General features: G+C 43.3%; 1 protein-coding gene across 2 annotated transcripts in view; it reads right to left on the bottom strand.

Moving 5' to 3' along the window:
• The window catches only part of LOC142158153 (1-aminocyclopropane-1-carboxylate synthase-like protein 1), a 56,635-nt gene that overhangs the window by 21,308 nt on the left and 8,778 nt on the right, over positions 1–26,549 (bottom strand). For both annotated transcript variants that reach the window (XM_075211838.1, XM_075211839.1), the window contains exons 5-13: positions 24,715–24,781; positions 23,126–23,223; positions 22,424–22,501; positions 21,549–21,649; positions 19,455–19,538; positions 10,178–10,223; positions 6,682–6,823; positions 3,809–3,951; positions 2,212–2,365 (exon numbers count right to left, since the gene is read on the bottom strand). In XM_075211838.1, the coding sequence (XP_075067939.1) occupies positions 2,212–2,365; positions 3,809–3,951; positions 6,682–6,823; positions 10,178–10,223; positions 19,455–19,538; positions 21,549–21,649; positions 22,424–22,501; positions 23,126–23,223; positions 24,715–24,781 (913 nt within the window). The remainder of the gene's footprint in view (positions 1–2,211; positions 2,366–3,808; positions 3,952–6,681; positions 6,824–10,177; positions 10,224–19,454; positions 19,539–21,548; positions 21,650–22,423; positions 22,502–23,125; positions 23,224–24,714; positions 24,782–26,549) is intronic.

Raw genomic sequence — 26,549 nt, 5'->3', positions numbered from 1 at the left:
TTGTCAGAGAGGTGTCTGGTGAGGCGGCTGCAGACAATCCGCTCAAGTAATTTGGAGGCATATGGGAGAAGAGAGATAGGGCAGTAGTTAGCAAGAGAGGTGGGGTCGAGATAGGGGAGATAAGAGCGTGTTTGAATGAGGATGGGACAACACCAGAGGAGAGTGATAGGTTGAAGAGGTGTGCGAGGTAGGAGCAGGCAGTAGGAGAGAGAGAGCAAAGGAGGTGGGAGGGGATGGGATCAAGAGGACAGGTAGAGGGTGGAGAGGAAAGAATAAGGGAGCAAACTTCTTCACCTGATGTGGGGATGAAGGAGGACCACAGCTGGTTGATGGCGGGAGGTGAAGCGGTGAGAGTGGGGGGAGAGGAGGAGATGTTGTGTCTAATGGCTTCAATTTTGGAGGAGAAAAAGGAGGCGAAGTCAGACGCCGAGAGGGAAGGCGGGACAGTGGGAGGGGGGGGGGGGAGAGGAGGGAGTTGAATGTGGCAAAGAGGCGGCGGGGGTTGGAGGACTGAGAAGAGATGAGCGACTTGAAGAAGGATTGTTTAGCGAGGGACAGGGCAGAGCAGAAAGAGGAGAGGATGAATTTGAAGTGAAGGAAGTCAGCCAGGGAACGAGATTTCCTCCAGAGGCGTTCAGCTGTGCGAGAGCACTTTTGGAGGGAGCGGGTGAGTTTGGAGTGCCAGGGTTGGGGAGTAAGTTGGATAGAAGAGGCCGGGGCGATGGTGTCCAGGGCAGTAGTGAGGGATTGGTTGTAGAGAGAGGATGCCTGATCAGGGCAGGCCAGAGAGGGAAGGGGTGATAGGAGAGTTTCAAGAGAGGCGGAGAAGGAGATGGGGTCAATGGCGTCAAGGTTGCGCCTGGTGAGGGTGGCTTTAAGCGAGGTGGGAGAAGGGGAGAAGGGGAGGAGGACAGAGAGAAGGAGAGGAGATGGTGGTCGGAGAGTGGGAAGGGAGAGTTGGAGAAGTCAGAGAGATCACAGAGGTGAGAGAAGACAAGGTCGAGGGAGTGACCAAGACAGTGGGTAGGGGAGGAGGTCCACTGAGTGAGGCCAAGGGAGGAGAAAAGAGTGAGAAGTTTGATGGTGGCAGGGTCAGAACAGTTGTCAACAGGGATGTTAAAGTCGCCCAGTATAATAGAGGGCAGGTCAGAGGAAAGATAGTGGGGGAGCCAGGTGGCGAAGTTGTCGAGAAAAAGAGAGGTAGGGCCAGTGGGACGGTAGATGACGGAGACACGGAGGTGGATGGGGGAGAAGAGCCGAATGGAGTGGACTTCAAAGGAGGAGAAGGAGAGGGAAGGTAGAGTGGGTATGACCCGAAAAGTGCAGTTAGGGGATAGGAGGAGGCCCACTCCCCCACCTGGACGCTCGTCTGGTCTGGTGGAGTGGGTGAAAGAGAGGCCCCCATAGGAGAGAGCAGCAGGGGAGGCAGTATCAGAAGAAGTAAGCCAGGTTTCAGTTATGGCAAGAAGATTAAGAGAGTTAGAGATGAAGAGGTCGTGAATGGAGGACAGTTTGTTACGGACAGACCTGGAGTTCCAGAGAGCACACGAAAAAGGGAGGGATGAAGAAGAGGAGATATGGATGAGATTGTCAGGGTTGATGGAGCGAGGGGAGGGGTGAGAGACAGGATAGAGAGATATGGGCCCTTGGCGGGGGCTGGGGGAGAGGATGGGTATGGGAAAGGAGCGAGGCGGCATGATGAGAGACAGGGGAATAAAAGAACGGCCGGAGGAAGCGGGGAGGTGAGGGGGAGAAGTACAGAGAGGAGGGCAGCAGAAGGGAGTCCGAAGTGGAACAGATCAAATTAGAAGCGAAGACAAAGCAGTGAAACCAATGAAAGCAATGTGGACAATGTAAAAGGAGAAGAGCAGTGGCAGAGCAATAACAATGTGAAGTGGAGGAGAATGAAATCACGATCAAGCGGTGTAGACAGTGTACAGTGGGGAACAAAAATAAAGGTGGAATAAATAAAATAAATAGATTAACTTAAATAGATAGGCGGTGTGGTGAAATGAATGAGATCACGATTTAAGCAGTGACGACAATGTACAGCACATAGTCTTGTAGCCAGGACACATTTCTTGGTCACTATGGCTCCCAGGATTTTTGCTCTACTACACCATATCGAGAATTTAGTTTTCAGCCTAATTCCTTTTAAATTTTATGTTTTAAGATGTGATTTCCCATCAGATTTTGCGGATATGTACTTACATGTGAGTAAGATGTCAGCTGGGTGGGAAGTGGTCACACGAAACCAGCCGGGCTCCCGGCACTCAAAGACTTTTCCGGGAGTGATGTAGAGTTTTTCAGCCATAAACTTTCTCCATAATTCCATCTCTGCTTCAAACGTTTGGGATGTTAAAAACTGAATGCAGCAGATAAAAAGTATTGGTATTTACGCTGATTTAAGGATATTTTGTAAAACTATACGTTAGACTTATGAACTTACACATTTTACATTTTAACACATCTCCAGGGAAAAATAAGGGAAAGAATAGAAATTTACCTTAGTGCATCTTATGTGAAAATTTACATTTTACATGTTTTAGTTGTTCTTGAAACACTCTTTCCTTGTTATAACCTATGCTTATTAAAATGAAGGGCATTAGAGCTGTTAAGCGCGTCCACATCTGTCAATAGTCCCCCCAACAGTTGGGGGTGGTAGAGCTGAACATTACTGCTAGTTTGACAGAGGTATGGAACCACCTGTAATAAACTTTATAGGCATTTTCTTTAAGCACGGTTCAGCTTGAGCCACTGTCTTTCTCTAATAGTCTCCCAATAGCCTTCCTTGAGGGGAGAGACCAAGATCTATTTCCCAATCCCAGAATGGAGTCAAGCAAAATCTCCCTTAAGAAAAAGGTCATGCTTTTCCTTAAGGGAAGAGAGATGAATAGTTTTTCTAAATCAGATAGATTTCGGAGAAACTCGCCCACTGGTAGGGAACCCAAAAAGCGTCTCATCTGAATGTAGTCTGAAAATTTGTGGGTGAGTTTGGGTGGTTTATCTTGGAGAGCGGCCTGGTTTTTATAACAAATTAAACATTACAGAAATTCATGTGTTACATGCAGGGGCAGGCTGGGCTGGGAGGCAGGGGGGCATATGCTCCCCAGGGCTGTCCCATAGTGGGTTATCCTGGGCTGGGTCACCTGCATTTTTTTCCCCTTTTAAATGTTCCTTATAGGCTGCTGAGTCGAGTCTTGCTCTCCCTGGGCTAAAATTTGCCAGCCCTTCCCTGGTTACATGGATACTACCCCTGCAGCATAACTCATCAGCTTAGAACAAAGTGCATATATGTTCAGTTGATACAGAGATAGAATTTTGGATTAAGGTTCCCTGGTGTGACATCACCGATTATGAAAAACTGTAATCAGCTACAATACCAATATCCTTACATCCAACGGTCGTCCAGGAAAGGCAATTTACTTTTATTACAAAAGCTATTTCCTTATAGTAAGAACAGTAAATATGATGCAGTGTGTGTGTGTGTGTGTGTGTGTGTGTGTGTGTGTGTGTTTTCTTACTAGTAGAGAAGAAATTGTTGAATGACAATTTATTGAGTATAACACAAAGACATAAAGACATAATAAGCACTACAATCATAAATTGAAACCTTAGAGTTGCACTTTGTGAACTTGGACAAGCCAATATAAAAACCGATGTTGTAAGTTAAACAGTGTCTGGAAAACGTACCTGAAAATGTATTGTTCCTAACATTGCATGTGACACTTTCACATGTACAAATCAACAGTGACAAACTGTTCTGCTTCATGCCAAAACCCTTATGGGACAATGGTGGATAACATACGTTTCTGAAGTCGGCCCATACATAGATCCCGGTGGACCAGTTGAGCACTGGTATTCCGATGTCCTTGAGACCAACGACGAGTGTTTTCTGCGATTCTTCCAGACGTTGTTTATTAGTGGGAAAGAATACATTGTCCAACCAGTCTGTGACCAACCAAATTGAAAGAGGACTGTAAGCATCAAATATTACTGATGGATTAATTCTCTCTAATAATAATAGCCAACATACTGATTACACGAAGACTGGAGCAGATCCAGCTAGGTGGAGTTTCATGAACGTGTAAAACATTACCAGTAACATACAACTGAACCCCTTTTGCTACAGGAATCAACTTTTCCAGACTACTATGACTGCAGAGATGCTTCAGAATAGAGAATAGCAAACTTTTGATAACTTCCGCAAACTTTTGAATGTTCTGCCGGAGCTATTTGGCCTTAAGTGTTGTAGTTCTATCCCCATCAATACCCCACTACAGACTGAAATGGCCATTGTCATCCCAGCTCTATTCTTAGACTTTAAATTCTGCAAAATGTGAATTTAAAAATACTGTGTGGAATGTCATCTTGCCAAATGCAGAAAATTGTATTGCCACAAGTTTGCTGCTCTGTAAAAAAAAAAGGCCTCTCTATTTAAAACTTGATTCATTAAAAGTTCTGTAGCAATGTCGCTCATCTATACAGTGGAAGGATTCATTGTGGTGCAATAAAACCTACCTCTAATAAGATTTCTAGATTTGTCATACTGAAGCCCTAAATATTATTCTGCAATACCCAGCATGGAAAGCTATTTGCGTTGGTATTTTAAATCTATTGATGTGTTTAAAATGACCAAATATTGGGGCCAGTTGATATGCAATTCCAATGGGATTGGAAAATCAATATGAAGATAATTTGAAAATATATAAAAGAGATTAGGTACATTCTAATGGAGAAGGTATCTAACATACTAAAAGAACCCATATAGGTTGTTTGTTTATTTATTTGGATAGTAAGAAGATGGGACATGACACAGGTCAAATAGCTGAGAATGCAGTCAGTCATTTGATTAACTGACATCACCGATCAAACTCCTGAGTAAGAATCAACCAATCCACACAGTGCATTTCTGCAGAATAAGTCTAGTAAGTTCCCAGTCACTCTAGGAGGAATATTAACTAAACTGCAGGTTTGAAAAGTGGAGATGTTGCCTATAGCAACCAATCAGATTCTAACTGTCATTTGTTTTAGTACATTCTACAAAATGACAGCTAGAATCCGATTGGCTATAGGCTACATCTCCAATTTTTCCAACCCAAAGCTTGATTAAATTGCTCCTAGAGGTGGAACCATTTGCCAACGAACCCAGGTAGGAAAAGACACGCACAAGAAATATGTTTAGTTGGATCCATCTCAAGACAAAACCAGCAGCATTTGCGTCAGAGGTACCTCAGGCATACAAGTGTGTGTACAGAAATGTGGCTTGACAGAGCTAGCAGTAAATGCTAAAGTTGGATTACCATATTTGCACACAATATATTAACGTTATGAAGTGTTATAAATATAAAAGAATCAATTCCGGACAGTTACTAATAAAGTCGGAAATTGCATTTTCAATATAAAATGTAAATAAATACAAACACTTCCAAATCTGTTGTTTTTACCTATAAAAACCAATTGAGAATCTTCTTTAATTCAGTAGTGCAACTGAAAATGTCTCATTAAAATGGGATGGATATATTTTAATGTATATCAATACATATTACGTTTTATTTAATGTTTGTAGCCCTTGAGTGCCCTCTATAGGAATATTCTTTTTTCTTCTTTTCCTGACTTCACATGCTGAGCAGGGATCCCAATCCCATACTTATGAGCTTCAATAAGAGCTTTTCTATAAGTGGGTATCATGCTCTGAAAGCGCAGGGGGCAAAGACCGAAATCAAACGGATGTCATTGAAATCAAATACCCATAAGTAAATTTTCTGTTTGTTTGCATATTTGTTTCTAGGACGTTATTTCAAATCTCTATATCCCCATGTTCCACCACCACTCCCCCCACACCTCAGCTACCACTGACCAATCACTCTTCATGACGGGGAGCAGACTTTAGTTATTGCCTGTGGCTCAGCCAACGAGCACAGCTCCCAGATTTCTTACTATCCTGACTGGGGTAGTGACTGAGCCATTGGCGCTGCGAGCAGGCTCTGTTGAAAAGGATCGATAGGAATAATTTAAGTGCATTACCTAAACTCTGTAAATTCTCTGTATTTCCTGTGTCAGACACAAAGGATTCATTGCATACAGATAATACATTTTAATAATCTCTATTAGGCATCCCTCTCTGCTCACAGCTGCTTGGGACCGATCGGTTAGTTTGGCTAACTAAAAGAATTAACAACACTTAATAAGGTATCCTAACTAAGGTCTTCTAATGCATATGTCCAGATATTGAGCACGCACCAGTACCAACATCAACGTCCTGTTTACATTATGAATAGAGTGGCTAGTGTAAAGAGTACCCACAAGGTCACAGGGGTTAGTGTACAAAGCAGCCACTGCCTTCCCAGCCAGTCTGTCGCTGAGTGCAAGGAGTATATGACTGGAGAAATCATTGGTTATAAATGTTTTCCACTTACTTTTCCTGTGGTGAACACCCATTGGCTGCTGAAGTTTATGGAGGAACAGCTGCACACTACGGTCAATGATAGAGCCAGCTATTGCTGCACATGGCAGCGACAGTGTATGGAAATCATCCACTCTGAAATCAGTAACATGCATTGGTCCAGAGGGCTGCATGTAATAAACTTATCAGTGTGCCACCTCTACAATCCTGCCACCCTAGACCCAGGCTAATGTGGCCAGCCTGTATGGAAGTATCTAGAAAATCTGATGACTAACCTCTGTCTCGGAGTAATTGACACACCATGTACTGCGTGGGACCTGGACACTGGTGGAAGGTTGCCAGACGACTCATGGATTTGAGGATGTTTTGGTTTTTTGTATAACCAATCCCGACTCTGAGGCCATTCATGCCAAAATCCTTCATGCGAATCCCAAAAGGAAAAAATCCATTGTTAGATGAGGCACAACTCACATGTTCTAACATACAACGGATAGCCACCTACCCTAGTTCTTGTCAATCTATGACTGCATACATTAAGCACTTCTAAAAGTCCATGCTGCTGTATACTAAGACTCGCTATGCTCAGTAGCTTGCTGAACCAGAAACCTACACCAGATGTTGATATACAATACAGAAAGCATTTTAATAAACAATACATCCAGCAAACAGTCACCTGAATGCTCTCCATTTGTATGTTTGTATAGAGATCAGTAGAATTTACTAGATTGCTGTCTCTTTAATATAAATCACTAGAATGCTCTCAATCTTGCATAGTTTACTAGAATGCTCTCTGCATTATATAGAGACCACTTGGATAATTCCTGTATTGCATACAGATTAATAGAATACAATGTGATTTTGTACACAAGTCACTATAATGCTGTTTATTGCATATAGAGTATTAGAATGCTTTCTATCTTGTATATAGAATACTAGAATGTGCTTTGAATTGTATAGACATCACTAGAATAGTCACTCAATGATTACTAGTCCGATGGGGCTGGTAGGTGTTGTATTAGATCATAGCTCTTTAACATCATTTTTAGAATATTTAATTGGTTACCACACCCACATTAGGCAAACCACGCCCACACAATTTTCATCATGACCATTTTAGTGTTGTGGCGCAGTGGTAATAGAGCCGGGCCACTTGCTTGTGTTTCTCACCAGCCTAAAAGTTGCCAGCCCTCCTAAGGACTGGATGGATTATTAAGCACTGATGATTTGAAAACCTTAAGGGCACCTCTCTCACCCACACACAGAGGAGGCAGTCATTTTGGGGGCTGAACCAATGTGCAGGAGAATATAATTATCTCAGTGATATCAGTAAAGTAAAATTCAGCAACGAGTTCACATGGAGCCAGGAACAACACTGAGGGATATGTGCTTAACGGGATGAGGATATTGCTTGCAAAGTAAGGAGTAAGCGCACAGTGGAACCTATTTATGGGAAGCAGTGCAAAGATGAGATTTAATTTCATAGAGACAGATTATTGAAATAACCTAAGGTTGAGAGAGAGCACTTTTAGGGGCACTTCTTGCTGCTCAGAGGGCGTAAAGACATTTCCACTCCACCAAAGGGCTATATTCTTGCACTAGCTCTTGGTTGGCAGAGATTGGGTCTTGTCTGTACTGATAATGGAAAGCATTTTGTGCCCTCCTTCCCTCTTCTTGACGCACTTTACCCAATGTAAAAAGAAGATTTAAAAACACAGAAATGCCACATATAATAATAGCATTCCTGATGTCCTTGCACTCTCATGATCGACATAAACGAAAACTGAGGCGAAGCTGAGCAGTATTTTAGGTGAAAAATTGGAAATGTTTACTTTAATGAAAGGGGTGGTTTTCCAGTAGCAGGATGTTGAATATTAATATTTGGGGGTATATTTACTAAACTGTGGGTTTGAAAAAGTGGAGATGTGGCCTATAGCAACCAATCAAATAAACAAACATTAAATACAACTTAATATTTATATTTATTGGTATACATTAAAATATATCCATCCTATTTTAATGAGACATTTCCAATTGCACTACTGCATTAAGGAAGATTCTCAATTGTTTTTTATAGGTAAAAACAACAGATTTGGAGGTGTTTGTATTTACCGTATTTCCCCAAGTATAAGACGCACCCATGTATAAGATGCACCTTAATTTTGGGGCCCAAAATGCAAAAAAAGATGTATTATATAAAGTTATTGAACTCAATGCAATGTGCAGCAGGAGGAATCAAAAGGCTCTTTCTAATTTTTGCCACAGAGCACACTGTAGCTTGTAATTTGTGATTCACTAGAGCAGCTAACACATTCACACCAAAATGAGGCAATGAGGCAGTGAGGCAGTGAGGCAGTGAGGCAATGAGGCAATGAGGCAGTGAGGCAGTGAGGCAGTGAGGCAATGAGGCAGTGAGGCAATGAGGCAATGAGGCAATGAGGCAATGAGGCAATGAGGCAATGAGGCAGTGAGGCAATGAGGCAGTGAGGCAATGAGGCAGTGAGGCAGTGAGGCAATGAGGCAGTGAGGCAATGAGCGCTACTGCACAGTCTTGCCCCAAGCGTGTCTACGTGACTTGTCTAATGTCAACAAGACTGTGCAGCTTTTGTAGGGGAAACACAGAGGAATCTGCAGCAGCGATCATCGGAACTGTCAGTCATGTGACTGACAGCGCTGACACTGTGGGAGGCGCCTGCAGGACCTGAAGGTCCTTTTGTAACGGCTGACACGCTGAACACCGCTGGAGCTGCTGGAGCTGGAGCTGGAGCTGTTGGAGCTGATTAGCGCTGATTAGCGGGGACTCCTCACACCGGATGCCGACTTCTTCAATCAGGTAAGTGGAACTTGCATTGTATAAGACGCACCTTCTTTTTAGACCCAAAATTTGGGGTAAAAAGGTGCATCTTATACATGGGGAAATACGGTATTTACATTTTATGTTGAAAATGCAAGTTCCGAATTTATTAGTAACTGTCCAGAATTGATTCACTATTGCACAGTTCCCCTCTTCAGAATTTTGCACCTCTCCCAACACCTATGTAGGCGTGGTTTGCCCGTAGTTTGCAGAGGTGTCTCCTGAAAGAGGAAATTAGGTATGTACCTGACCATCTAGACTCAGTGATGCAAACCAAGATGTTTTGCACTGCGCCTACATGGCCTCATGTAGAGTTGGACACCATTTGAGTATAAAACAACGTAAACTGCATCCAAACAAATAGCACATTGTATATAGAGTGCCAAGTTGGACACATCTCGGTTGATCACCAGTTCGTAACTTGCACCAGGGCTAGAGCATCTGCAACTGATACGTTTCCTTCCTCTGCATCCAGGACTACATCTGTCGCATTTACTCACTATACTTGGCCTACGCTTACTCGCTCATTGCCTCCCCCAATCCGCCTCTATAAGTGCAGGGAGTCATATACTCAAGATGCGTCTGATTCTGGACCATGGACTAGCAACCAAATTGAGACCCATTGTGTGAAATTGACAGGCACACTTTAAGGTGTTAAACTCCCCAAAACTTTTATTTTGTTCCATAGAATTCAATACTAAAATTTGTAAATGCATTTTTTGCTTAATATGTAGGCACTCAAAAAAATGTAATCTTCTGTCTAGTAGAGCATGTTCTCTATAAATGAAGTCCTTAGAGATGTTTATTACAAGACTTACTATACTTTTGAACATATAATAATATATCCATGTTGTATGTCTGTAGTACAAAGTGAAGGTTAACTGTTCTTAGAAGTAGTGCAATATAGGATCAGAACTTACTTTGCTGAGTCCCCATATAAAGTGTGTTCTCTCTGGATCTGGAACGCTGTAAACGTGAACAGAAGTTACAACAATGAAAACACAATTATAATTACATCAACAACATGCTCTATACGAGGCTTGGTTAACCTGTGGCACTCCAGGTGTTGTGAAACTACAAGCCCCAGCATGCTTTGCCAATATATACCAGCTTATTGTTGGAAGAGTATGCTGGGACTTGTAGTTTCACAACACCTGAAGTGTCACAGATTAGTCAAGCCTGGTCTATAGGTTTTTTTTTCCAGGCCGTTTGACCAAATTCCAAATGGTGCCGACTCCTGAGCAGACACTAACTTGCTGAACTCCGTAAACTATCTGCTCACACATTAAAATTCAGTGCAGACTGATATGGGGAACTGCTGTGGGAGATGGTAGGGTGGGGGGGGGGGGGGGGGGGGTACAGCCGCCTTATTCAGAAGCAGGAGAAATCTCATAATTGTTCACACAGAGCGGCTTGGTGGCTTCTTCCACTCACACGATGGGAGGATCTACCAAGATGCTGCACTCAGACCTGTCACAGGTTACAGAGGATGGAAGAAAAGGCTGAATACCTGTTTAAAAACCCTATGTCACAAGATACAGGGACTGAAGACCACTTGCTGATATTTGCTCTGCTAAGCTAGGAGGCGCGGAGTGTAAACACACCCCCCGGTCTTCACCAGGGACCCCCGCAAGGGAGTTTGCTGCAGGTCGCGGCCCTCCAAGTTAGCTATCAGCGAAGTGAATGGTGAACAGACATGGTCGTGCAGGCAAAGGTCAAACCGTACCAAAGGAGAAGGCAAATTGGAGTCGGCAAGCCAAAGGTTAGGTACAGCGGAAGCAATCAGGCCAAAGGGAGATCCAGGAGTAGAACCAGAGGAAGTCGGGTCGGTACACAGGAGGTCAGTCAGAGAGCAGGGAAACAGACTGGAGCATAGGAAGACCTAGATACTCTGGCGCCTACCTAGTGTTAGGGGCAGGTTTAAATACTGGAGCCCATTTCCTGATTGGTGGCAGTGGAACCAGCAGCCCGAACAGCTGACCGCCGACTGGAAGTGCAGAGAAGCGTCCCGTTGCTTGGCAACGGAGACCCGAGCGAACTACACATGCGCACAGCAATGCAAGGCCCGTAGGAAGAAGGCATCCCACTGACTAGCAACGGGATGAACTGCCGGCAAAGGAAGGCATCCGTCCCTGGCACCTATGGGGAGTGCGGGGACGGCCCGTGACACCCTAATAGGACATCTGTCAGGGACAGACAGACCCGCAGGCTCTTCACCCAGCTTGATAACCAAGAAAACATGACCAGGATGAATAACAATACAATCGGTAACCTATCAGAAGCTATGAGAGGTGAGAACAGCAACATTACAGGAAGACTTTAATATGGTACTAAAAAGACCTGAGTACCTCCACTGACATTTTGACTAAATCTATGCTGTCCCAATGGGGGAGGACCCAGAGATGTCATTTGCAGATGTGTTATTACACTAGCAAGGAGAAATTAAATGAGAAAGTGAGAAGTGTGTCAATAATGGATTTTCTTGAAGCTTCTCTTCAACTCTTATCTGGGGAACTTTCTAATGATTTGCTGCAAACTCTTCTGGTCTGAAATGGCAGATTTGTTTTTGCTCCAGGGATCTCATACATCTGTTGCGGGTGAGGAACAATCCTCTATCAATAGAACAGGGACTAGTAACTATGAGCTGGGCACTAATTGTTGACATTTTTAGAGGTTACTATCCAACTTTTGCTGCTTCAAGGTCCTGGCTGTGTGGGTTGGGCGTTTTCTCCTCCAAAATGCTTGACTAGTTCCTCTGAAGCTGGCATTAAGGAATTGCAGCATTGGAAGTAATGTTATGACAGCAGGGACTGTTGTAACATCCTGGTCCCTCTAGAGTGGTTTAAAAAGAGGATTTATGTACTTACGTTAAATCCGTTTCTCTGATTCCGTCTGGGGGACACTGCTTACCATGGGTTGTGGAGGGAGCTTGGTCAGTTGGCATCTAACTAGTTAACTTTTAGTACTGCCGACAGACCCCTCCCCTCTACAATCCCCCTGCCTCTTCCTCTTCCTGTCAGTTAATTAAAAAGCCCCAAGGAGAAAGGTCAATCAACCAAGAGCAGACAGAGGAAAAGCAGAAGGGAGGGATCGCAGTGTCCCCCAGACGGAATCAGAGAAACGGATTTAACGTAAGTACATAAATCCTCTTTTCTCTTTCATCCAGTCTGGGGGACACTGCTTACCATGGGGACGTTCTAAAGCAGCCCCTTAAGGGTGGGACTACTCTGAAAACTTCGCTCGTAGTGCTTTACGAGCGTGATTTGCATCCGCGGATGCAACTACATTAAACTGGTAAAATTTTGTAAAGGTGTGGACAGAGGACCAGGTGGCTGCCCTGCAAAGCTGGTCTGCAGAAGCCCCATTTCTCGCTGCCCACGACGCCCCTACCGATCTGGTGGAATGGGCCGTAAGTCTCTCCGGCACAGGACGGTTAGTCTTCATGTAAGCTTTCTTGATGGTTGACGTAATCCATCTTGCAATGGACTGTTTTGAGGCTGGCCAGCCTCTCTTATTAGCATCATAAAGAACAAACAGAGAATCAGTACGTCTAATCTGAGAAGTTCTTTTGACATAAATGCGGAGAGCCCTAACCACATCTAACTTTTCCATAGACTGTTGATCCGAATGGGAAGTAGATGAGAAGACCGGAACTACAATTTCCTGGTTAAGATGGAAAGCCGAAACTACTTTTGGAACGAAGGAAGAGAGGGTTCTTAACACCGCTCTGTCCTCGTGGAAAACCAGGTATGGTTCCCGGACAAGACAGAGCTCCTAATTCCGAAACCCTACGTGCAGAGGCAATAGCCAAAAGAAAAAGGACCTTCCAGGTCAACCACTTCAAATCTGCCACAAGTAATGGCTAAAAAGGAGGCCCTTTAAGCATATCCAGTACCAGGTTGAGATCCCATGGTGCTGTAGGCGGAACATAGGGAGGCTGAATATGCAAGATTCCCTGGAGGAAAGTCCTAATATCTGGTAAATCCGCTAATTTCAGGTGAAAAAATACTGAAAGTGCCGATACCTGGACTTTTTGGGAACCTAACCGAAGCCCTGCTTCTAGGCCATCCTAAAGGAAAACCAACTAGCGAGGGAGACGAAAGGAGGACGAGTGACATGTCCTATTTTCGCACCATCTGATGTAGGCTCTCCAAATCCGGTGATAGATGCGAGCTGAAACTGGCTTTCTGGCTCGCATCATAGTGTTCACTGCGCTGGAGGAAAAAACCTCTAGCCCTCCAGAGGCTGGCTTCAACAGCCATGCCGTTAAACTGAGCTGAGGTAAATTCTGGAGACGGAAGGAACCTTGCAGAAGAAGGTCGTCTCGAGATGGAAGACGGAAACCCTGTCCTTCTGCCATAGAGATTTATTTATTTATTATGTCCGCGCACCAGACTCGGCGCGGCCACGAGGGAGCTATTAGAATTACTGGCAGACCGCCCTGCCTTACTCGTTTGAGTACGCGAGGAAGCATGGGAATCGGGGGAAACAGGTATCCCAACCTGAACTCCCATGACATCGTCATAACGTCCACTGCCACCACTAAGGGGTCTCTTGCCCTTGCGCAAAACCTGTGAACCTTTCTGTTGTGTCTGGAGGCCATGAGATCTATGTTCGGAAGACCCCACCTCTGAACCAGAGACTGGAAAACCTCCGGATGGAGTGACCACTCCCCCGGCATCATCTGGTTTCGACTTAGGTAGTCCGCCTCCCGATTTCTTATTCCTGGAATGTATACTGCCGATATTGCTGGAACATATTGTTCTGCCCAAACCAAAATTTGAGCTGCAATATTCATTGCAGCTGCACTCCTGGTTCCTCCTTGCCTGTTAACATATGCCACGGCCGTGGCATTGTCGGACTGAACTCTGACTGGGTGGCCCTGGAGGAGTGACTGGGCCCCCCGGAGGGCCAAAAGAATAGCCTTCAACTCCAGCACGTTTATTGATAGGGCTGATTCCTGAACCGACCAAAGTCCCTGGAGCCGGAGCTGCAGAATTACCGCCCCCCAACCTTTCAGGCTGGCGTCCATCGTAGCTATGATCCATGGCAATGGAGCGAAGGACCTGCCCACTGTCATGTGATCCTGAATCAGCCACCACTGAAGCGATTCTCTCGTCCCTGGAGATAGAGAGATCCTCTGGAGATCCTAACGTAGGTGGGATCCTGACCATTTTGTTAATAGATCTCACTGAAAACATTGAGAATGGGCTCGACCGAAGGGGATGGTCTCGAATGAGGACACCATCTTTCCCAGCATCCGCATGCACAAGTGCATTGAGGGGCTGGGAGAAGACAAGACCTGAGTAGTTATACTCTGAATTGAACTGATCTTCTCGACAGGCTGGAACACCTTTTGCTGGCTGGTGTCCATAATGAGCCCTAGGAAAACCATGCGTTGACACAGAACCATCTGGGATTTCTTTAAATTTATTAGCCATCCATGGCCCTCGAGAACCGCCATGGTGAGGGATAAGTGATGACGTAAGCAATTCTCTGTGGAGGATTTGATGAGCAGGTCGTCCAAATAAGGCACGACCTGAATTCCTTGAAGGTGAAGACATGCTGCCATAACGGACATGATCTTCGTGAAAACCCTCGGAGCCATTGAGAGGCCGTAGGGGAGGGCTTGAAACTGATAGTGGGAGGATCCCATTGAGAATCTTAGGAGAGACTGATGGTGGATCCAAATCGGAATGTGGAGGTATGCGTCCTTTATGTCTAAGGACGCCATAAACTGATCCTTCACTAAGCTGTTTATCATCGACCTTAGGGACTCCATCCGAAATTTGTCCACCCGTAAGTGCACATTGAGGCCCTTTAAGTTTAGGATGGGTCGAAAGGAGCCGTCCGGCTTCTTGACCAGAAACAGGTTTGAATAAAACCCGTCCTTTCTGGTAATCTGGGACCCTGCAGATAACTCTGTGTGAAAGAGGAGAGGCGACACAATCCTGTATTGCCTGACTTCTTGAAGGATCTCGGGGTAGCGGAGTTATGAAAAAACGATGTGGAACCGGGCCCAGCAGGTCTATCCTGTACCCCTCTGATATAATGCCCCGAATCCAAGGATCTTGGGAGGACGCTGCCCACTGTTCCTGAAACAACGACAGACATCCCCCACTGGTGCCCCCTCTAGAACAGAGTGGTCATCAGGACGCAGGCTTCTCCTGGGTCTTGGAGGCCTGGCGCCTAGCTGCTAATGAGGATCTCCCCCTGGCAGAGGAGCCTTGAGAATTGGGCTGTCTGCCTCTACCGGCAAGGAAGAGCTTTTACCCCCTGTTGCCTGGGAGATCAGGGTATCTAATTCCGGGCCGAACAAACCTGCTGCAGAAAAAGGAATGGTTTCCACAGACTTTTTTGAGTCCGCATTTCCTTCCCAGTATTTCAGCCATAATATTCTTCTTGCTGAAATAGACGCAGCATGATTAAAAGAGGATACAGCCTCTGTGTTCTAGGCCACCTCATAAAGGTACCCTGATGCCTCCTTCAAATGCAAAGCCAGGGGAAGTAAATCAGAGTCCTGCAAGGCCTCTGACAGCTGGTCTGCCCATGCTTCCATGGCTCTAACCACCCAAGCTGAAGCAAATGTGGGCCTAAAGGAAGAACCCGCAGATATAGATTTCAGCTGGGATTCCACTCTACGGTCATTGACATCCTGCAGAGATGAAGAACCTGGAGCTGGAAGTAAAGTGTGCTTGGCCAATCGGGCTATTGGAATATCCACTTTTGAAATACTCTCCCAGCGAACCACATCTTCCTCCTGCAATGGATACAGGGAAGAGAACCTTTTGGGATCAGAGAACCTCTTATCAGGCTGTTTCCAGGCTCCTACTGCAATATCCTTAAGTTCTACGGAAGGGGGAATAATAGACTTCTGTCTCTAGGAGTAGTATCCTCCGATTCTGGGAGGTCCAACGCTTGACTCACTGCTAAAACCAAATCATTAATAAATTGGCTTTTAGAGCTTTATTCCTGTCCCAAAGGTTGAACCTGGTCAGGATCAGAATTAATTTCCCCCTCTTCCTCTGAAAACTCCTCAGAGTCTGAAAGGACCATAAGGGTATTATCAGATCTAGGCCTCCTTTTAACAGGCGGAATGTTTGGGGATTCAAGTAACTGGTTTAGTTTATCCAAACCCTTTATAAATGCTGCAGACCATGCCGGTTCTGTGGGAACAGGGGCTTGGTCTGTATGAGAAGAGGAAGGTCCTGGTATAGACGTTCCAAAAGAACCTGTGGTAACAGGGAGGCCCAACTGAGTACTAGTATTAGCCACCGAAGTAGCCACAGTAGAAAGCAATGGATTAGATTGAAAAACCATCTGTGCTAAAGAGGAAACCGACTGTGTCAGGGAGGTCACCCAGGCCGGTTCCTCTGTCCGTGGGGCTGAAATATGCTGGGTTTGCGCAGGCGGGACCCCTGCCTCGCAGACAGAGCAGAGCGCCAACGGGTCATTCTGCCCACAGAGTAATTTTACATTACATTTAGAACATGTAAAATATTTTGCAATAGGGCCCTTTCCCTTATCTGACATTTCTTAATAAAGGAAGGCACACCAAACACACAGACTTAAATTGTTAAATTTAGCTGAGTAGAGAGAGAGATATGTGTGGAGAGAAAAATGTAAAACTACAAGTAATCAACTAATCTAGATATAAAAGTTGTACTTGTAATATTTTAAACACAATATAATACTTAAGCAAGTAGGAGAACTATAATATAACCCCTACTAGCCCACTTGTACACAGCAATACAGAATATGTGTGTAAATAAATCAGATACTTAGCCCATAGGCCAAACAGGGGAGAAGTCCAACAGCAGTATCCTGGTGCCTGCTCCCTCAGATCTGTTCTCTCTTCCTGGGCCTCTCCTTGGCGCCAGAAGACTGGGATAAACCATCTCTCTCTCTGGAAGGAGGGGGAGCTCTATGTGTTAGCTCCAGCCCTTTCAGTAATGCTGCCTCTGCAGCGATTCTGTGTTCAAATAAAAAATTAAAAGTATTATGTGGCAGAGTAGTGGAGACCTCCAGGGGAGGTCTCCGCAGCGGATAATACCAGATGCCCCCTCCTATGTATGAGGGGGGATCCTGGTATAGCCCCCTTCTCCTCTCCTCCATTTTCCAAGATGGCCGTCGCCAATGCAATATCCGATAACTGGCACTCTATGCCTGCAGTGGCAGCGCAGGTTATCGGGGAGACTCCAGGAGTGACAGCGGTCCGTGAGACCGCTTGTCACTCCTAATTCAGGCACCAATTTCTTCAATCTCCTCCTGTCCCTGTCAGTGAGAGCTGCTGGCAGGGTAGTGCCTGCGCTGCCCTGCTGTGTGTTCTCTATATTAGAACACACTCCAGCTCTGCCACCTGTAGAAAAAAAATAAAAGAATAAAATAAAAGTTAAAAATTACCTACAGTACTAAAACACTGCCCAACTCCATGGGCACCTAAAAAATTGCTAACTTTTTTTGTGTGGTGCCAGCCTTTGTGAATTTCCTATCCTGTTGTCATCATTCCCATTTTCAGATTCAACCACAGCTGTATGGCATGGCAGACAGATATTTTTAAGATTCTGAAATCACTAGCCTGTCTCTAAGTCTGTACAATGTGAAGAGGCTTATATGAGAGCTTTTTACCGACAAAGACCTAGGTGGTCTTCCTACAAGAAATACACTTTAAAAACAGTGCTGCAGGTAAATTGGCAATACATATATGTTATATATGGTACACAAGACATTATTCCAGATGAATCTTTAGAGGTGGTGATTGTGTTCTTTGTAAATTATTTTAGATTGAGATTGCTTGTGTGACTATTCTAAGCATTGGATTTGAGATCACAAATGGTGTCACATTGTTGTCTTTTACAGTGGGTGGCAAAGGTTATGATTTTACATCTAGTTACGGTAATATTGGTTTCCCAGGTAACAGCTGGGCTTCTCAGCTCAGGTTATTACTGAAATTATCTCATATTTGAACCGAGATTTAAGAGTGGGGGTTTCATTAAGTCTACACGTCGGATGTCCTCTTGACATCAATAAATGAATGACATGACTAGGAGCCTAGGACGATGTCTGAATGGGAGAGGGTTTGGATAGTTTGGCTGAAACCCATAATCATATCAGTTTGGGAACATGATGTGAAAGTGAAAAAATTTATTTAAAAAAATGTATAGCTCCTTGAGAAAGGGATTCTTGTCCTCCATGTACCAAACAGGTCCAAGGCTGTAACTTGTCCTTTTCACTGCCCCATGCGTATATGTGAGTTTTTCATCATTAGGTGGTACGTTGGGTCCTTACAAAAACTTTGCAATGGGGCCCACAAAGTTCTAGCTATAGCCCTGACTCTGTCATATGTCTTTTAAGAGACTTCGGCACAAGATTTCTTGGAATTAATCATTTAGAAGCATTGTAGAACTTTTTGGGTCCACACCCTTCGGATTTTCTACAACCCGGCAAAAAAAAAATGCTAAAGAACATGGAGTGGCCAAAGATGGAAACATAGATGCTGCCTTTAGTGAGGTCTCAAAACCCTATTAGAGTGATGAATCGTTCTTTAGAATCAAATTTGGAGTCGACTCCAGTAAAAAGCCCAGAGTTATGGATTAAAACGACTACGCCATTATCATCATCACCATTTCATCATCATCACCATTTATTTATATAGCGCCACTGATTCCGCAGCACTGTACAGAGAACTCATTCACATCAGTCCCTGCCCCATTGGGGCTTACAGTCTAAATTCCCTAACATACACACCCAGACAGACAGAGCGAGAGAATAGGGTAAATTTTTAATAGCAGCCAATTAACCTACTAGTATGTTTTTGGAGTGTGGGAGGAAACCGGAGCACCCAGAGGAAACCCACGCAATCACGGGGAGAACATACAAACTCCACACAGATATGGCCATGGTTGGGAATTGAACTCATGACCCCAGCGCTGTGAGGCAGAAGTGCTAACCACTTAGCCACCGTGCTGTCATTATGTTTTGATGAACGGTGGCATAAAAGGTTGTTGGGAATCTCCTGTATGATAACAAGGGACGGTTAGCTTAATTAAAGTGGGTATCCTGTAATATTATTAAAATCGCCCAGGGTTAGACTATAAAGTGGGAGAGAAGTGTTTAATTGGCAATAAAATGAAGTTTAGAATGTTTTTAGTGCTACCGCCATTACCAAGAAGAATTAGAAGTGTGTAAAATACTTACTTGTGAAAGGAAAGAACACTTGTGAAGGTAGTACTCATTACTGACAGCATGTAAATTTCATCTAAAATCACATGCAAGCTGTACCTATCCACAGACAGACAAAGTTAAGAAAACATTTGTTATGATTGTTTATTTGAGTTTTATATTAATAAATAACATGCCAACATAAGATATTCATAAGAGATATAAGACATCTGAAACACCCACAGGTTAAATATAAATTGTTAAAAGTGACAATTGCTGCTGCTGAACCACAACTAACCACAAGATGGCAGTCTTGTACTCATCATGCTGGCAGATACTTATTCAGGGACAGATCTCTTTCCAGTCTTTCCCAGTGATGCAGGCTACTTATTTATTGTTATTTATATGGCACCAGAGTACTCCACAGCACTCGGGAACAAATACAATAATAATATTCTAAATATTTAGAAAAGTGAGGTTTGTATAAACCTTCGCCTTTTCTGCTTTTTTGAGACGATTTTCAATCCGCCAGATTTACTAAACCCAAAGCCGCAGGAAAGGCACTATTTTACAAAGCGCCACATTCTAAACTGCTGTCCCAATGTTTTCAATGTAAAGAAGAGGAGGTTGTGAGAGGCGAGAAAAGTAAATAATTAATACACTAAAAAATGAAAATAAAAAATTAAATCTTCCCTCCCATCTGTAACAGGCTGTGCTCCTAATATTGTGCCTGTATCTCTAGGGGTAGGCCCAAATAAACATTCAGGCCCTTGCACCTAGAATTGCCGGTCCTGATTCATTAAGGAAAGTACTCTTTTTTTTTTTCTTGTTTTCTCCTTAACAAAAACCATGTTACAATGCAGGGGGTGCATATTAGTTTATTATTTTGCACATAAGAAAAATATTGCATTTTTTTTCCTAGATCAACTTTAAATTTCAGTGTACAAATAAGCTATCAAGTGCTTGGGTGCTACATGAAAATACAGTCAGTATTTTCCTTATGTGCAAAATAATAAACAAATTTGCACCCCTTGCATTGCAAAATGGTTTTGTCCAAAAAACTTAAGTAAGAAAACTTACTCAATTTCTTACTTAAATTCCTTAATGAATCAGGCCCGCCCGGTCCAATGCTAAGTTGCATTGGGCCTCTCCTGGAACCCCTGGCTGGTGGGTACCAGGGAAATAAAAGAAATATTTTGCCCCCTTGTAAGTATTACTAAATAATAGTGCCCCTTATATTGACTCATAGTTACTACTGCCCCCTTATATTTAGTATGTTTTGACCGTGTTTTTTTAAAAAGTATTATGCCCCTTATTATTTTCTTTAGCGCAGTGGGATGAATATATACTAACCTACCATCATCATCTTTTCTTGATTCAACCTAATATGTAGGGAGAAAAAAAACTGACCCCACAGAGATGAAGCGGACAGCTCCTGAGAGTTCCCATTGCAAATGAGTTAACGTCCGGTACGTTCGCCTACTTACTAGAAGGGGCAGCCAATCAGGAGCAGTCTCATATCTTTCACATATGAGTAACCTCTCCTGATTGCCTTCCTGTGTATTAAGTAGGTGGGCTTACTGGACATGAACGCTTCAATAGGAATGGCAGATATAGAGATTTATAGTGGTGTATTTGACAACATAATAAGTAATAATATAATAACACATAAGTAGTACGAAACTTTCACCAATGTCGTTCTACTCTGCGGGAAAGTTTTTGAAGGTAGAGAGTTTGTTTACTGAGACAGGCAGATCGTTTCTTTACTACGTCAGGGCTGAGACATGGTCGACGCTGAGAGCAATGAGTAGCTGGTACCACTTGATCAAGGGCTGTTGCTAGAGTTTGGGGATAGTGTGGTACTGCCAGATCAGGAAAGGAGAATATAGATATGGGGGAGAGAAGTTTTGCAGAGGGGTGGAAAGGTGTGGAAACTAAATAAAATGAAGATTTCTGCAGATATGAGGAGGCTTTGTATGAGAGCAAAATGTTGGAAAAGAGCTTGCAGGTCATAAGGTGATGGTCAGAGAGGGTAAGGAGTACGAAAGCAGCAGAACAATGACTGTGCTGCCTCAGACACCTAACAACCAAACTAAGTACTACTTTGTATTATGATATCACAAATCAGACCTGGATGCAAACTCTAAACATTCTTTCAGCAACTGAGTGGAGTAGATTTCTCCTAAAGGATTCTGGGGGTTGATTAGGATTAATGCTCTGATCTTGATACCCTGGAAAAGAGACAATATGGTGAATCGCAACATGAAAACAGAGATCGCAACCATTATTTATATCAATACCAAAATATTAGAGATAAAATATAACTTAAATATAAACAGGGGACTTAAGTAATAAGAGCAGCAACCGCTAGCCAGGTTCAAGGGACTTGTGGGCTCAAATCAGTTAGGGTATGCATGAAGACATGCAAGAGATATGGGGAAAGGCAAGGAGGGCCAGACAAAAGATGGAGGTGCAGGCAAATGACTAGAGAGAGCAAGGTGTCCCAGGGGCCCAGGGTCCTTTAGCTACATCACTGATTCCACTTTATAGCTTTCTTAAAACAGAATAACCTGCATGTCTTATTAGGAAAAGTAATGTGACAAAATATAAATAGCATATATTTTCCCTCTAGCAAAGTGATAGATAACCTGATACACTTCAAGGGCCGCATGTACGGCCCTATAATCTCCGAAGGGGGCTCACGTTACTCTTAACCTCAGAAAAAGAGCTGGCTAAGGACACCAGGGCAAATAGCAAAGAATAAGCTGAGAAAGTGATTGACAGGGTATAAAGCAGGGATAAGCGGAGTGCTGCAAGTGAAGGCTCTGGGGGCCGCCTGTTGCCCAACACTGCTCTAGGACCCAGTGTGCTTATTTATTTTACCTAATCCTTGGAATTCCCAAAAAGCAACAGAGATTGCAACACAGGGGTGTGAGGGCTATAAAAATATATAAACCGTGTATAAATATTAATCGATAATGGTATCTAATGAATAAAAATGTCACCTGCTGTCTTCCTTTCTCCATTGCCTCTTCTAATAGCTGTATCGTTAACTGAAACGAGTGACCGTCTTTTTCTGTTACCTGTCAAAGACATTAGCACATGTCAGTCATTTAGCTAGGAAATGAAAGAGCTAAACTTTGCAATCCTCCTACTCATGTAAGGTGTACAGCCCTTTCTAAACATCTGCCCATGTAAGGTCTCAAATGCAACTTGTAGCAAAGATGAGCTCCGAACAAGCACTTAAAGCTGAGCTACCACCTAGGAAAATATTTTACTAATGTACCCCTTCCCGCCAGTCAGAGACCTGGGAAAAAACGGCTGCATGAAGCAGCCACAGCGCAGCCAAAAACAGGTGTGGGAAGAGGGGGGAAAGGGAGTGTGAGTGGGAAAGGTTAATTTCTCTGTGTCTATTGACAGGGGAGGGCTGGCAAATTTCAGCCCGGGGGGCAAGATTTGACTCAGCATCCTATTTTAAAGGAAAAAAAAATGCAGGTGGCCAAGTGACCCAGCCTAAGGTAGCCCACTCTGGGGCACTCTGCCCCCCAGCCCAGCCTGCCCCTGCTCACACCCTTGCAAAGGCTTATATATGTTGTTACTATGAAACTAGTGCTGGAAATGTATTTATATTTAGAGGACAAGCCTTGTCTAACATGCTTTAAGTCTCTATTCCAGTGGCAATATGTATTAATGATGGGATATCTGACCTTGCTGTACAGGGGAACATGTACAGGCTGTAATCCACAATATACCCCAGTGTACAGATCAATCCTGGAATAGTACGGTGTAGGGGTAAGGAAGCCATCTGAAACAAGAGAGCTGTGTTTAGAAGATATATGTCAGTCGCACACACAGACTCCCTACCTCCGAAGTATACCAATCATGTGTTCCTGTAGGATTGCTCTGTCAAACACCAACATATGTACACAACAAAGAAAGATGTTCCAATTAGAGCACTCAGGAGTCTGCTACACATTACAATTTCTACCTTTATTATGTTAAAATTAAGTGTTTTGTCTGAATATCCCAGCAACAAAACATAAAAACATGTGAAAATGTTATTGTTGGGATTTAAAATACTAAATCTTAAAATGGCAAAGTGGCCGTGGTGGTAGCATGGTTTATACAGAGATAAATCCCAATATTCACATGGATTTCAAAAATACATAATAATTAGTATAAATAAATGACAACATCTGATGGGGGGGGGATCCTGGGGTTAAATATGTAGGGATTAATATTTCTATAGCAAGGTTTCAGGTTAAGTTACCCATCTATAGATTGTTAGCTTTAGAGCGCTGGACTATCTTTTATTTTCGCAGAAAATCACGACATTCCTTTTACCGTCAGATGTGCCGCAGTTCAACAGAAACATGCAACAAGTGACTTACTAAAAAAACAACAAAGTGTAAGCTTCTGTGGTTTTGGTTACATCGCTGCTCTGAAGCCAGAAAAACATTGATTCACATGAGCTTTTATACAATGAACTAATCAAGTGATATTTGGATAAGAAAAATGATTGCTCTAAGCATCTCTTCTTATTATGTATATCTAGGCTGGCTGTAAGATAAGTTTTCATTGTTTTTATTGTCTTGTGATATTTAAACATGTTCTCAGCGTTGTAAGCGTACATTTATTCATTCTTACCTTCATGGCGGATTTGGTGATTTGCTTATGAAACATCTGATTTATTGGGGTGCGGTGAAGGAGTAGTGGTGACCGATCATTATCATCACCATTTATTTATATAGCGCCACTAATTCCGCAGCGCTGTACAGAGAACTCATTCACATCAGTCTCAGCTCCATTGGAGCTTACAGTCTAAATTCCCTAACATACACACACAGACAGACAGAGAAACTAAGGTCAATTTGATAGCAGCCAATTAGCCCACCAGTATGTTTTTGGAGTGTGGGAGGAACCAGAGCACCCGGAGAAAACCCACGCAAACATGGGGAGAACATACAAACTCCACACAGATAAGGCCATAGTTGGGAATTGAACTCATGACCCCAGTGCTGTGAGGCAGAAGTGCTAACCACTGAGCCACCCTACTGCCCTATCAATGTATATGCGATCAAAGTATATGCGAGATGGGGAAAAGAACGATGAGAAACGGGAGTGACGGATAGGGGAAGTGTGAAACAAGGGCTGACCCTTTGAAATCTGCCCAATGTTGGAATGAACCAAATCAGCCAATATTACTTATGCCTTTATATCCAGCTTCAATGTGGTGGTTAGAAACGTGGGCGGACAAATGAAGCACGCATATAGTCATTACTTCTTATTTACTTACCTCCTGGATTACAAATCACAGCGGAGAGAGCACACAGTAATGAGCAACATCCATTCATGATAATTATCTATATACAGAAGAGCAAAACGTCACAATCTACAAATAATTATTGGGCAATGGGTGGATTAGAAAATGCTAGTAAATATAAGAATGTTTAACGGTAAAACAGGGATGCTCAGATCCAAAACGTATCAAAGAAAATGTCTTTAGGGACAGATTTATATAACTGGATCCTACAGGCTCTGAGTGCTTTTATTTCTTAATTTACATTTGTATTATCAGATTGACAGAAAACACAGACCTGCCATGTCAGATGGGAAATCCAGCCCTGACCTCCACAAATATCAGTGAATATTTATTGAAAAGGGCAAAGAAATTATAAAGTGAGAGGCCTAGGCTTCCTATATTTTGCAGAATGATTGCAAGAAAATTTTCATGATACACATCATGTATTCCATCCTATAAGTATCTTGTAACATTTATGGTGCTGTGATCGTCACAATACCATAATGCTCTTTATACAGAGCCCATAAACTATAATGGTATTAGAGCAAATCTGTGGAGAAACTATTTTCACCTTGTCAGCTATTTCATAAAAGCTTCAAAGCTTAAAAGTTTACAAAGTACACAGTTTTTTTTTATTTCAGTTTACACTTTTCTGACAAAGCCCCTTTATGAAGTACTACATATATAGATCTGACTGAAGTTCACATATACAGAATGGATGAGACTTACAGATTAAATCAAACAATTTTATTCTACAGGTGACAATATATTACACAACTTTTAAATCATATATTGCTTAAACCTATTTTCTTTCTATGTTTTCACCAAAGCCTTTATAACGTTTAGACAGTTCTTTTAGTGGTCCTTGGTTATGACAGAAAACTGGTCTGTATGTAGCATTGTATCCAATGCACAGAGCTGATCTGTGTTGTATCCGAGGGGAAAAGAAAATAAACAAAATTTACTTGGCTGATATACATGCCGTGCAGCAAGTCACAGACACAAGGAGGAAAGAATAAAGTTAGGTACTCTGTAAAAGTTGCAGAACGGTGTGTTGAAAAAAATAAATTGAAGGCGTAAAATGCTGTAAGAGATCATCTATTAACTTGGTGTAGCCCTGCCAGACGTTCTTACAGCTATCACAACAATCTGGGGCTTTGTTAGGTCCTCAAAAAAATAATAATCCAGGACACTGTGACACTAAGGTCTCAGTGTATTATTTATGCTACGACTCTGACTATACTTTGTATGTGGCAGCAGTACCTCAAATCCACCAGAGGTGCTGCTGTTCTGCCATTGAACTTTACACCATGCCTGTAGGAGTTAATCTCCTTACCAGATTAGAAATGCACCTGTCTTACAGCTTCAAATACCTGCCTCAATCTGTGCTCTGTGCAGTTCATCGTTTGTACCTGGCTGTTGCATGTCTCCTGTTTAGTCTTGTTCCAGTTTTGCTTTACTGCTGTCTGATCTCCTGTTGTGACCCTCTGCCTGATTACCGGGCCTTGCTTGTTTGCCTGTTGCCCTGACCTCTGCCTGATTACTGGACTATGCTTGTTTGCTTGTTGCCCTGACCTCTGCCTGGTCACTGGACTCAGCTAGTCCGTTTGCTTCCCTGGACTGCCTTGTGCCTCTGGCAATCTGGAATCCTGATCCCTGTCTCCTTAGTCTGGAGCCTTGTGCCTCCTGGGAATTGAATTACCACTTAGTGCTGTCTGCTCTGTCGCTCCTCATAGAATCCTACCGGCATCCTGATTGGATGGATGGTGCAGCCTGACCAATAGCAAGCAAGAGGTTACTGGCAGCACCCACATCGCTTGGAAGAAAAA

Source organism: Mixophyes fleayi, chromosome 5 (assembly GCF_038048845.1).
Source record: "Mixophyes fleayi isolate aMixFle1 chromosome 5, aMixFle1.hap1, whole genome shotgun sequence".
Classification (NCBI taxonomy): Eukaryota; Metazoa; Chordata; class Amphibia; order Anura; family Limnodynastidae; genus Mixophyes; species Mixophyes fleayi.
The sequence above is the reverse complement of the archived record's forward strand: the minus strand, read 5'-3'. Positions and strand labels throughout refer to the sequence as shown.